The 12,624-nt window shown below is 42.7% G+C and overlaps 1 protein-coding gene across 1 annotated transcript; it reads right to left on the bottom strand.

Annotated features, from left to right (window-relative positions):
• Nucleotides 1–2,105: 2,105 nt before the first annotated feature.
• On the bottom strand, nucleotides 2,106–10,280 carry LOC146206583 (uncharacterized). Its single transcript, XM_084591315.1, has 2 exons — nucleotides 9,488–10,280; nucleotides 2,106–2,910 (listed from the first exon to the last, which is right to left on the bottom strand). The coding sequence occupies exons 1-2, from the start codon at nucleotides 10,136–10,138 to the stop codon at nucleotides 2,602–2,604; spliced, it is 960 nt and encodes a 319-aa protein (XP_084447441.1). The 5' UTR covers nucleotides 10,139–10,280; the 3' UTR covers nucleotides 2,106–2,601.
• Nucleotides 10,281–12,624: the final 2,344 nt, after the last annotated feature.

Below are 12,624 nucleotides of genomic sequence, written 5' to 3'. Positions count from 1 at the left end.
GCTCAGGGAGCAGTAATAATGCCACTTTTGAGCAGTTCTGAAGCAATAAAGCGAGTTCTGGAACATTCTAGTTATGCCTTGGGGCACATTCCTAGGATTAAATGCATTGCAGGTAATTGCGGTCTTGTATTCCTGAAATGCCCAATCTCCAATTTGATTCCTTTTTATGCCACATTCAATGCTTTTCTGACTACGCACACACCTCTGACAAGAAAAGACAAATGGCAAAAATATGTAAAGATGTTTAACAACATAGTCTGACCTAAGCAACAATTCGGAACAGACTAGCAGCAATGAGAACGCTTGCTTGTCCGCTTCATAACTGAACACAAATTTGACCTAAAGCTTCTGGCTATTTCTTTGATAGATACAAACGTGGAGTCTACCACTTCGATGCACTCAACAGCACCACTAGCTTGCAGTTCACATCAACGGACACAATATTTCCTCTATCTTGTGCATATCCTTCTTGATTCTACGTCTGTGCCGATAAATTTTCGAGCACTGGTCAGTATAGTACCTTCAGGAAGGATAGACAGCACAGAAGGTAGTCTGTTTATCCTTCGGCTTCTTTATTTCACGGCCTCCTGCCAATAGCTTGTCATTTTTTCGCTTCAGCAATGCTGCGGTTTCAGTGTTAACATCTTGGCAACAGGCCCTGTATGGCTTACCAACACCCTTGAAAAGCTTTCTTGCGAGTGGCACCTTCAGCACACCGCCAGTAACACATCAAGCATGCTGTTGACATCGGCCTGACACACCTGCCATTGACAAAAAGGCCTGATGGTGAAGTAGCTGCTTGTTTTCACAGCAAAAGCATTAGAATTACTCATGCAATTTTTGCATTCGGAGAAGTTTCTTAGCAGTTCACAGTAGTTTGTTCTTTCTGCTTCACTCACTGCTCTTGCTTCTCTCTCCACTGAAATGCTGGGAGGAGCTGCTACGACAGATTTGCTGTGCGTTTTTCACAATTAATTGCCTCCAATCGCTCATGGCTTATATTAAAATTACTTGCGAACAATTATTATCCTCCACGCTTCCCTAGCACTTGAAAATTTGATTTGGCAGCGTTTCGGGGGAGGCGAAACGAAGAGTAGTCAGTGCGCTGTACGTTGTCAGTGCACGTTAAAGATCCTCAGGTATTCGAAATTACTCCGTAGCCTTCCAGTATGGCACTTCTTCCTCTCTTTCCACTTTGAATCCCACCTTCCTCCCTTCCCAAACGGCATGGTTCAGGTGTCTACAGAACAAGTTTGACAGGTACCGTACCTTTTCCTTTCTTGAACCAATCATTATAATCAATAAGCCCAGTACAAGATGCATCATACCTTTGCCACCGGTACACTGCCATCGTTCCCATATCGTGGCAGTTCGTTTGAAGCAGTTTTCGGGCAGTATGGAGCAGGAAAAGCAGTTTGGAGTGGAATGGAGCAAATAGAGCAAATAGATATCATGTAAAAAGCGTGTTGGAAAAATGGGCACGTGGTCTTATACCAAACTGTGATGCATCCTTTCTTTACGCAGTGCTCAGTGTGGTCATACCATTTCGCTTATCATGTAGCATCCATCTGCAAGTCAAGTTGAAGGCTAATTTGCAATTGCGATTCAGACTGCCGACATATGTACAGCCTTTGTCAAAAGTGTAGAGCCCAGGGGGCCTGCTTCTGAGACATGTAATGGCGTTGATTTAGCATTAGTGGAGCTCCTTCCTATCGGAGAGGGTAGGACAAAAAACCTCCTTACCATCAAGAGATTTGGAACACTGGAAATGCATTACAAACCACACAAAGTGGCTCAAAAGCAGGCTCCCTGGGTTATAAACTTTTGACAAAGACTGTACCTCCAGTTGTAAGCTATTCGTTGTAAATGGAGGTGTCCTCCAGGGGAGTGAGATAATGCACCTTCCTTTCCTCAAAGGCCAACATAAAGAAAAACTATAAAAGAACATTCGCAGAATAAAAAGGCGGTGGTGTTAAAGGCGCTATCGCATCTACTCTCAAAGTGAAACTTGAGCGTTTCACTAATATTTTGTGCTCATACTATACACAGGATACCACCTGTAATGCTGCACATGAAGAGCAAAGTCAGCTGGCTGTAAACCATGATGCATTTACGGTACTTTTTATTTGTAACAAATGATTAAAAAGAACTCGTCAATGTCTAAAGGTGCGCATGCATGATACAATGAGAAAACTGTAACAAAAAACAGATGCGGCTTTATAATAAAAAAATATGGGAGTGCATGTATGTTCAAATAAGAAAAAAAAATTTGTAAAGGAAAAAAAGTGACTGCAGTCAATAGGTAAAAGTTGAAGTATTGAAATAAGCAGCTTTAAAATTTTTAAATTAAAGAAAATGCTAATCTCGCAGTAAAGAAAGAAAATGCTAATCTCCCATGAGCAACTTCAGAGAAAGTTGATTCAATCAAAAGTAAAAAAGAGAGAGCTGTGATGGACAGGCAGAAAAAACTACAATATGCTTATGATGAATTGCTGTTGCTAAGACATTAAATGTTGTTGAGATAGCACGACACAAAAAATGAAAGCACAGTCTGCAACAGGCATGCTAAGCACTTGGAAAACAGCAAAACTTCAGTAAAAGTCACTTATCGCTACGCTTAACAACATGGTAGCGCTCCCCAAGAAAAGCTGGCATCATGTCCTCACTAAGGATTGCACGAAAACCTCTCATATAATGTTTACGCAGCTTTTCAAGAAGGCCAGGTCCCTCAAAATGCACCCAGGTGCCTTTTCCATCAGTGAGTGTGTAGCGGTCATCCACGGGACGCAAACGTGGTTCCATTTGAGCAAGGAACTCCTGCCACTCTTCAAGGAGTTTCTCTTCCTCCTGCGAACTGGGCTCATCTGGAAGATTTGCCAGCTCTGGGATGCCAATAGCACCGTCCCCGACCTGCAGAAAACATGCATAGTCAGATGCAGGCTGCTAACATGACATAGGACACTAAGCTGAACGAAATTCTAGATGCAGCAAAAAGCTAAAGGCTCCATTCACCATTTGCTGCCACCTACTGAAACAACGTTCAAGTGGGTAGGCTTTCATTAAGCTATATTTTAAATGTCCCCTGACTGCCCTCTGGCCAAATATTTTCTGTCGTTGAATAAGGAAGCTTTGCCTACCGACAGAAATTTGAAGCATGTTGTCCCAATACATAAAAACATTTTACTCAGTTTTGTCCAAAACCACAGGTCGGTTTCATTATCTAGTATTTCTTCTAAAGATATAGAGCATGTAATTGCACAGTTGTATACTGGTTCCCCTAGAAAAACATCCCCTCCTAGTTCCAGGCCAGTACATTTTTCAATATGACCGCCCTGAACTGCACAGTAAGTTCAATTTATTCACTATCTAGCTGTACCACGCTGCACAAAAGCATAAGATTTTTGTGATGTGTGCCACGTCTCTTGCTTGTAAGGGTTAGAATTCGTCATCTTGTGAATACTCCATAAGGAGATAGCATATCGTGTAGAATGGCACTTTCTCATGACATTTTTCATGCTGTAGCATTTTCTTCCCATGCGTCGCCACTGCTTGTCATGTATTGGGGTATGGGCCTTAGTCAAGCCTTCTTCTGGCTTTTTGCCCATGCCCCAAACATAGCTGAGATGTTGAATAAATGTTGTATTGTATATGTACCAGTTATTTCTGGCATCGGTAAAATGGCGAGTTGAGCGAGTTGGTACATAAGTAAACAAAAAACAGCGCAACAACAAAGACAAGAGAGAAAAAGAAGATGGGACCCGCGCTGGTCCCAGCTTTTTTCTTCTCTCTTGTCTCTGTTGTTGCTCTGTTTTTTGTTTAATTATTTCTGGCATGCTACAGTGTTCCATGCTGGGTCGTTCTAACATTCTTTTTTTGTACACTGATGATATCCCGTCTAACATTAATTCACTGCTAACTGTCCGGAGAACAATGTCAATATTAATAAGAATGATTTGCATCCTTGCAAACTGATTTAGGCACTATAGCAAATTGGACAGAACTGAATGTTAAAAACTGGTTGGTACTGTCTGTTGCAAAAGTTTAGTCCACCATGCCATTGTAATGAACAGCATAATGAACTGTCAACTTTTGCAACAGACTAATTTTTGCATGCGAGGAAACTGATCAACCTAAGGAATACATTGCAATTACTGCTGCTCTGGAGCGCGCAGCTGAAATTATACATTAAGTGCGTTTCTCATGACAGACTGACGCTGACAAGACACAAATTGTATATCAAATAAAGCAGCCTCTATCTAGTCTGTATTTGTTGGGACCTGCACCCAAAGGACTATATTAGAATGCTGAAGAAAAAAAACATAAGCGGTTCGTTTTTTGTCACTAGTTTTTATGACATATTTTATGAAGGAGACATAAAGGTACCCTGACAATGTTTGATGTCATTCCTATGCAAAACATCTGTAGAGGTAGTCCTTGTGAGTACAGAAGCCAATGCTTTACAAATATTTTTAAAAAATTGTTCCTTAACTGCATCTGTCTCACTGACGTAGAGTGGGGAATCTGTGCAAGCTTTTTTAATGGGTGTGCCTATGTGTCAGCATAGATTGATTAAGGGGGGGAGAGGAGGAGCATCATTTTCAATCGCCAGTTAATGAATATAGCTCAAACATTTCTGTGGTGCAGTGACAAGTGATGGAATTTTAATCACTTGTGCATTTCTCCAGCCTTAGTAAAAAAGTGTTCCTCCCGATCGATTTGGATGACATCTCCCCACATTTCCTTAACCGCATCTGTCTCACCGACAGAGTATTTTAAACTCTTTTCAAGCACCACAGAAACTTTTAGCCAAAAACTAAAAACCTCTTCACCATAGCGGCCAAACCTAATTTGGGGGCAGGAATTTTGTGCAGTGCCGGAGACATCTATTGTGACAATAGTGGCCACGTCCATTTCCTGCATCCCTCTTGCTTGCCAGGTTTGTGCATGACATCAGGCTTGACAAGAGCCCTGTTTACATGGACCCGACAGTGGAGGGTCGAGTTGGGAAGTTGAGCTGAGTGGACTCGGGTTTATATGAACCCGACCCGACGAGCGTAGAACCGGCTCTGGACGAGCGGCGATTACTGCGGCACCTCGCGTCTAGGGGAAGAACTAGTAGACGGCACCAGATGCCAGTTTTTCCCCCGTGCATCTCTAGAGTTTTCTGTACTGTTCTCCTCTCCCACTGCGCCCCGACTCAGCCCGACAGCGTTTACATGCTTCCTGCAGCAGGGTCGAGTCCAGTCAACCCTGCCCATGCGCGGCAGTTGACTCGACTCGACTTGTCATCTTCTCGACCAGATAACTCAACCCAACCCGCTTCTGTCGAGTCCATGTAAACGCCGCTATAGAAGTATTCTGCGCTGCACCCCCCCCCAAACCTCTGCCCCCAAAACACTTAATGTGCATTTATGTGGCCCGACTTAAAGGACCGTTGAAAACATCTTTGTCAGAAATTTAACACAGTGTTTTTTATTGCCGAACTGGTGTAGATTGTGATGACTTTGTGAAACCGCTCATATGCACAGCACAAAGGAAAGACGACAGCCTTTAATATAAAATTTTCTGTTTAGAAGGGACACTTAGGCACTCAATTTTTTGTTAAATCAATTGGCTAATGAAATGCTCTGGCACTTAAATTTCTTTCAACTACATGAAATAGCGTATTTTTAAACACTTTCCTTTTTTTATGTTGATTTGTACGTTGAAGTATTCGAGCATTTTCTCTTGCTGCAATGCTATCAATGCAATGCAAGTATCCAATAAGTTAAATGATATAAATATACTCTGGTAGTTGTCAGGCACTGTTTCTCGAGCAAGTGACTGCAAAAATGTTTTGTAAAGGCTCATTAAGATCTGTGTTACAGCCACTGCAATCAAATGATTTTGCCATGCTTCTCTCTACTGTGCCCTCTCCCAGTCCATTTCTTGCACAAACTTTTCCTCCTCCACTTAAATATGGCCGTGCAGAACGGCTCGCCTCACTAGGTGCGCGTGTGTGCACACATTATTTCACTTCACACCATATTTATGACGACACTTTTGTAAGCTTGTCGTAGCGCGCCTGCTGTCTCAAGACAGAATCTCATGATGCATCATGGTATCTGTAAGACACAATTATCAGTATCAGAGAGCGAGGGGACAGAAATGCATGATACACTTTACATTTTGGAGAGAGAAAGTGAACCACGAGGAAATTTTCTTTTACAAAACGAATGGCACAATGGAAAAAAATTAGAGGTCTAAAGCAGGAACTGCATTGGGAGAATGTGAAAGCATTGCACTGCCACATTTCTTTAATTTTTTACTTTGCAATGAGTTTATTTTTTGTTTATATTATTTTACTCTGTTTATTTTATGTCATTTTTGTTTTTACTTTTTATTTACAACTATCAATATCATTATCATCATCATTATTTATTATTACTACTGCTATTACATTACTGTAATTATTAATTACCATCATTGCTGTCATTATTTTTTATGCAGCCTACAAATTAGCAATTGGTTTACAAGAAAGGCACAGTATCTGTCACACTTTCTCTGTGAACACCTGAACCGCACCATAAAGAAAAGTCATACTACTACACTGTGCTAAGCCTCATGGCTTCACTTTTTGCAACTCCCTCACCAACATAGCCTATTAATATTAAGGCTTTTGCCTTAAAAAGCAACAGGCAATTTAATATGGTCAGACCAAATGTGAATTAGGTGAGCTAGCACTCTCCTTTTCACTTTGGTTCCAGGTTGCACATACACATCAGCATACATTTGTAATCTAGAGCATTATGTTAAAAGACTACCTGCATTGATATGAAGCACTGCTTTAACCAAGCTGCATGAATCTGCTTGCATGGTCTAGAGGTAGTGTGTCCGACTCCGGTCATAGTGGGTTTGATTCATATCTCAAAAGTGCCGATCAAGTAGGCAGCTCCTGCCAACTGGAATAAACCTCTAACAATATATAATGTCCCCCTTTAACCAAGCTATACAAACACGTCTGCATGGCATAGGAGTAAGGTCCCGGCATGTTTGATTCCGATCTAAAATGTGCTGCCTGTGTCAGCAGCTTTTGCAGTTCAGCCATAGCATCTGAGCTAGCGATATCACACAAACCGCCAACACAGAGGCAACTGTGTCACATGAGTACCGCTGCCACACGAGCATAGAAGCTTCAAACATCACACAACAGCTAAACAGCAATGTGATCCATTTAGTGCAAACGCACTAAAAGAGAGCCACTAGCAGGCAAGACGTTATCCACCTGTGACTCAATGAGCCCGGCTCATTGCCACCACTATGACTGCTCCATTGTGTTGCATTTATTGGTAGTCAATTACACCCACAGACTAATCCAACTGATGCGTGCAATGTTCACTTGCAGCTTAAGAAAGAATTTTCTTCTTAGGAGGAAAAAAAGGATGCAGTAGTAAGGCTTCGCTGCCAAAAGTTGCCACTCAGCACTGTGAGTGCACGGACAGAATACAACCTTAGCAGTGCCAAATTACAAGGACAAAAGTCTGTTCCCATTTAGAAATAAGATGGGTTTGGTAAGGCTTGCAATGGTGACAAATTGAATCAACCCCTGAACAATAAAAGCAAAATAAATCAGTGCCATAGTGAGAAATGAGCAAGAAAGTTCAAATACATTGGTGCTCCATTAGCAACATTTTCGAGTACAAACATGTGAAAACAGGGATTTTTTTTTTTCTGTGCTTTTAAAACTATATTGTTCATCACTGATTGGTTAGGTTTACATAGTTCAACATCTCAAAGCAACATCTGTTATGTGAGGTCCCGTAGTGGAAGGCTGCTGATAATTTTGACCACCTCAGGTTCTTAACATGCAGTGACATCGCACTGTACCCAGGTGACTTGCATTTTGCCTCCACAGAAACGTGGCCGTCTTGGCCAGATCGAGCTGGGTTTCTCAGCTCAGTAGTCGCGTGCCCTAACCATTGAGATGCCACAATAGGGCCCTAGGCTTGAGATTCTTTAGCAGCAGTTGCTTTATCGTCTTGCTCTTCACTCTCCGCTACTGAAGTAATTGCGCATTCCTAGGAACTTGTATTCTAATACCTGCACCAGAAAAATATGGTCTGAAGTAGCTGAAACGGCTGAACTTTGCTTCCCTTCACCCAAGGTCGTCTTTATCTTGAGGGAGATGCACGCTGTGTCAGACAGCAGTTGTTTAGGAAAGGAAGTTTAAGAAAGTTCCTAGCGAAAGGAGATCGATCATCTTCATTGAAGGGTGAAGGAAGTACTCTCATTTCCAATGCGCTTCACTTGAGTCGCTAAATAAACTTTCTCTTAAATTTTATTTTTGCTCTTAAATGCATTAGCTTTTATTGCACAAAATTAGTAATCTGGTACGGTTAGTTGTGCTTGGTTCTTATGCCTGCACCATATGCTGGCTTCACTGCGCCTGCGTCACTTGTTTTGATCTGTTGCACACACACTTGCAGCCCGTACGTGAAGACGGTGGGCAGAACAGTAGCACGGTATGGTTATCACTTGTTATATGACCAAAATGCACCAAATATGAGCTTGCTGAAAACCACTGTGGGCAGAACGACGGAAGAGAGATATCGGTTATTCTGAATGCTGGTTTGTTATGTGTCTGTCCAAAATAAACAGCACCTAATGGTCCCCTGGCTGCTTCCCCGAGTAGCTCGTTGCAAACCGTGTGACACGGCGATGACTCCTTTGAAGCGAAACTCCCTATGACTCCCTTGCGCAGGTCGAAGAAGTTCAAGTTCTAAGTCAGCCGTGAGACAGGGAGTCGGAAGTCCTTATTTTTTAACAATGAGCTTGTCATCCAGTACCTCTCTCGTAGGAAAAGAAAACATAATATTTGGCATTTGTCCCTGCAATGTGCACAATGCTCCACATGAGCATACACACCATAAACAGAAAGGAATTAAAGCTAGTCGTTTCGGAGGTATCAACCTTCCTAGTAATTTGGCTTGGCAGATGACCAGACCGCAGAGGCAATGTGACAATACATGAAAACTATGTACACACGTGCAATATACAAAGGAATGCACAAAAGCAACCTCTGTGTGCGCTTCATGTTGAAACAGTACGACTGTTTGTGAGCCTGGTATATGTATACAAAATATATATATATATATATATATATATATATATATATATATATATATATATATATATATATATATATATATATATCAAATGCAGCTTCTTTGGTAACCTGTGTGATTCGTCAGTGTATGATAATTAAATTACAAATGAGTAATAAATGGAGATGAGTCGCTTTTGGCAGATGGCCCATTGTGCTTTTGTAATCTCGGCATGCAGGTGCTATATATATATATATATAATATATATATATATATATATATATATATATATATATATATATATATATATATATATATACATATATATATATATATATATATATATATATATATAGATAGATAGATAGATATTGCGCGAACAGCAGATACAAGCTGGGGTTTACCTGAAGCGACAAATGCCGGAAACTTGCGCGAAGCGTTGCGCCAAGTCCTCCCGGATGCTTAGCCAGCAGACAAGCAAGTTCCCCACGAAGCACTGCATGCAAAGCACGCAGCACAGTGCGTTTCGTACGTTTCTCCTGTGTGTGCACGGCCAGAAGCGGCAGGCCCGGCCACAAGGCCACATAAGACACCCGATGCTGGGCGGTAAACCCGCTTCCGCATTCGATGACGTCTTGGATCAGTAGGCAGGTGTAAACAGTGCCGCTGTCCACAGTCCACGCTAAGGCCACGTCGTAACCACGACACCGCAGCAAAGACGCCAAGCCTGTCTGCACCTTTCGAAAGTCAGCCAGCAGCGACGATTTCTTGCAACGGAACATCGTCCACGGTAAAGCATTGCGCCGCTGCAGCAACCAGCAGTGGAGCCAGGCCATATACTTCAAGCGTTGACCTAGCGGCTTTTGAGCTTGTAGAGCGTTTGTGATTTCAAGGAGCGCTCGGTCCCGTGCAGAGGTTCGCAGCGGCGGGAGCCAAGGCAAGTTTGCGTCGTCTAGAGAGAGAAGTTCTGGTAGAGTCAACTGGTCAAGGCGCAGACGTAACAGCGCCATGTCGTTGGCCGTCATCGCAACTGAACCGCTGAAACATGAACGCATGCCAAAGAGGTCTGAGTTCAACAAAGGGATTCACGACGTTGCTTGCAAGTTGCAGGTTGCAACATCGACCATTCTATAACCACCATAATTTAACCGTTGACGAATTTGACAAGACCCGCGATCATGGCCGCGATGGTGGTGATGGCGATGGCGTTGGATTTCCTTCCCGCCTTCCCACCCATTCGCCCTTTTTGTGGAGTAAAATTATTTGCAAAAGATTTTAAAATTGGACAAATTTTGTAAGTAAACCTACACAAAATTAGAGGCCAAAAAAATGTAACTGTTTAACGATCACATGACAACAGGAGTGACGTAGAGCAAGACCAACACTGTGTTTACAAACAAAGGGGGCGCTCGCGGCGTCGCAGCCGACTGGGGGTGAAAAATAGGCTTAGCGCCCATAGGAATACATGGAAGCGAAATATTCCAAAGCAGTTTTCTAATTACACGGGTCATCTGTGATATCGTTATTCGGTACAGAGCAACCATGAACGCCCTGGAATAGATCGTGGAAGTGTGAATTCTCATTACCGAGGCGAAGTATTTTTAAAACACCGCGAAATGTATGGGGGTGCTAGTTGAGAGGGCGACCCATAGAAATACATGTAAACGCAACTTACCGCAACATTTTGCTCGGTTCAGCAGCGTTGAACCCTTCTCATTTTTTGGTGAACGTCTTGTACGACGCCCCGACGTCATGTTGCATGGCACACTACATTCTCTTGCGAGTACTGCAAGCCTGAAGACTTGCGGGACCGTTCACAACACGATAAACTGACCGCGCACAGTTGCAGACGACCATGCACCACCGGCGCTGTCGCTAGCAGACGCTCCGGAGCTGGAGGCGGCCGCGGTGGGTATCGCCATGCAACTGCGCTGTCGTCTGCTGCAATGCGCGAATCTCGTACGGTCCATATTGTTGTATGGCGTTCGACAACTGCTTTTTAAATGTATATCTGTCTAGGACCGATCACTGGAGTGACAGTATTATCGAGCTAATTTACTTCATGCGGCAGCATATCATACTGTAAACAAAACAACGTGATTCGCTATATGAGCATTTTAGCGGTGTCTGGATTCATAACACAGGTTATTAGGGGAGTTTTAAATGTAGACTGCCTCGGTAATGACGCACCATACTTTATCACACACTTCCTCAAAGCGCTGGTCAACGTTTAACGACCGGCCACCACTTCTGATGCTCTGCGAAATGAAAAAAATGTTCCGGTAAGTTGTGTTTACATGCATTTCTACGGGTCGCCCTCCCAACTCGCACCCCCATATGTTTCGCGGTATTTTAAAAATACTTCGCCTTGGTAATGAGATTTCATACTTTCGTGATCTGTTGTAGGATGTTCATAGTTGCTTTGTACCGAATAACGACATCACAGGTGCCCTGTGAAATGATAAAACTGCTTAGAAATATTTCGGTTCCATGTATTCCTATGGGCGCTAACCCTACTTTTCACCCCCAGTCAGCTGCGGCCCCCTTTTGTTTGTAAACACGGTGTTGGTCTATTGCCAATCTGGTTCTCATTGCCCTCTAAATATGTTTTTTTTTTCTTTTTGAACTTTTTCGCTACATGCTTTTTCCATGGCGCTTTTTCCACCGTCACTTTCTATTCTAGCAGCGTATGAGCATCCTTGCCCTCTGCACGCTTTCCTGTGACATTTTCAAAGGGTAAACCACGGTGGGGTAAACCATCCATACAAAGACGCAAACACGAGAGAGAACTTCACACAAAACAGGGGCTGGAGGCTGGACTAACAACTGAATTTTTAATGGGGAAACATACCGCCGAGGAATTCGTCCACGCATGCGCCAAGAATCTACGCTAAAAGGTGGTAGGGCAGTATCTCCAACGACATCTGAATAGACTTATCCCAGAAGACCCTCTTGGGATCAGGAATTCTACAGCTCTCATCGAACAACTCCGGCAAGATCTTTTAGGAGTCAACATGGGCTTTTCAGTGGGCATCGAGGACCTTTTCTACTCGGTTCCTCATGACGAACTGTTCCATGCGGTGAGAGAACTTATTGACGAGTCTGGTGAAGTGTCCTTTCAAACAAGCTCCTTGCAATGTATTTATCTTCGACTCTTGTTGAATTTAACAACAATTTTTATGTTCAGAAGAATGGAATTTGCATTTGAGCATGCGTTGCACTGCAATATATTTTTATCTATAAGTTTGACCGTACCCTTTCGAGCTTTTTGAACGACGCGCGTGTTTTGCGAATAGTAAGATATGTTGATTATTTTTTAGTTCTTTTAAACGTTGGACCAAATGGTTGTTATCTGGATGCAGTAGAAGACATTTTGAGTGCCTTTAGGCACTGCTCAACCCGTTTAGAATTCACTCGAATTAGCCACGCACAATCCCATTCGGTTTCCTGATTTGTTACTAACATTTTCAGGAGAAAGCCATGTGTGCTGGATATACTCACCAAGGACTAAAAAGGGACTATACTACCATGACTCTAATCA

Source organism: Amblyomma maculatum, chromosome 1 (genome assembly GCF_055883805.1).
Source record: "Amblyomma maculatum isolate TAMU_Amacu chromosome 1, ASM5588380v1, whole genome shotgun sequence".
Classification (NCBI taxonomy): domain Eukaryota; kingdom Metazoa; phylum Arthropoda; class Arachnida; order Ixodida; family Ixodidae; genus Amblyomma; species Amblyomma maculatum.
Note: the sequence above shows the minus strand (reverse complement) of the source record. Positions and strands in the feature narration are given on the sequence as shown.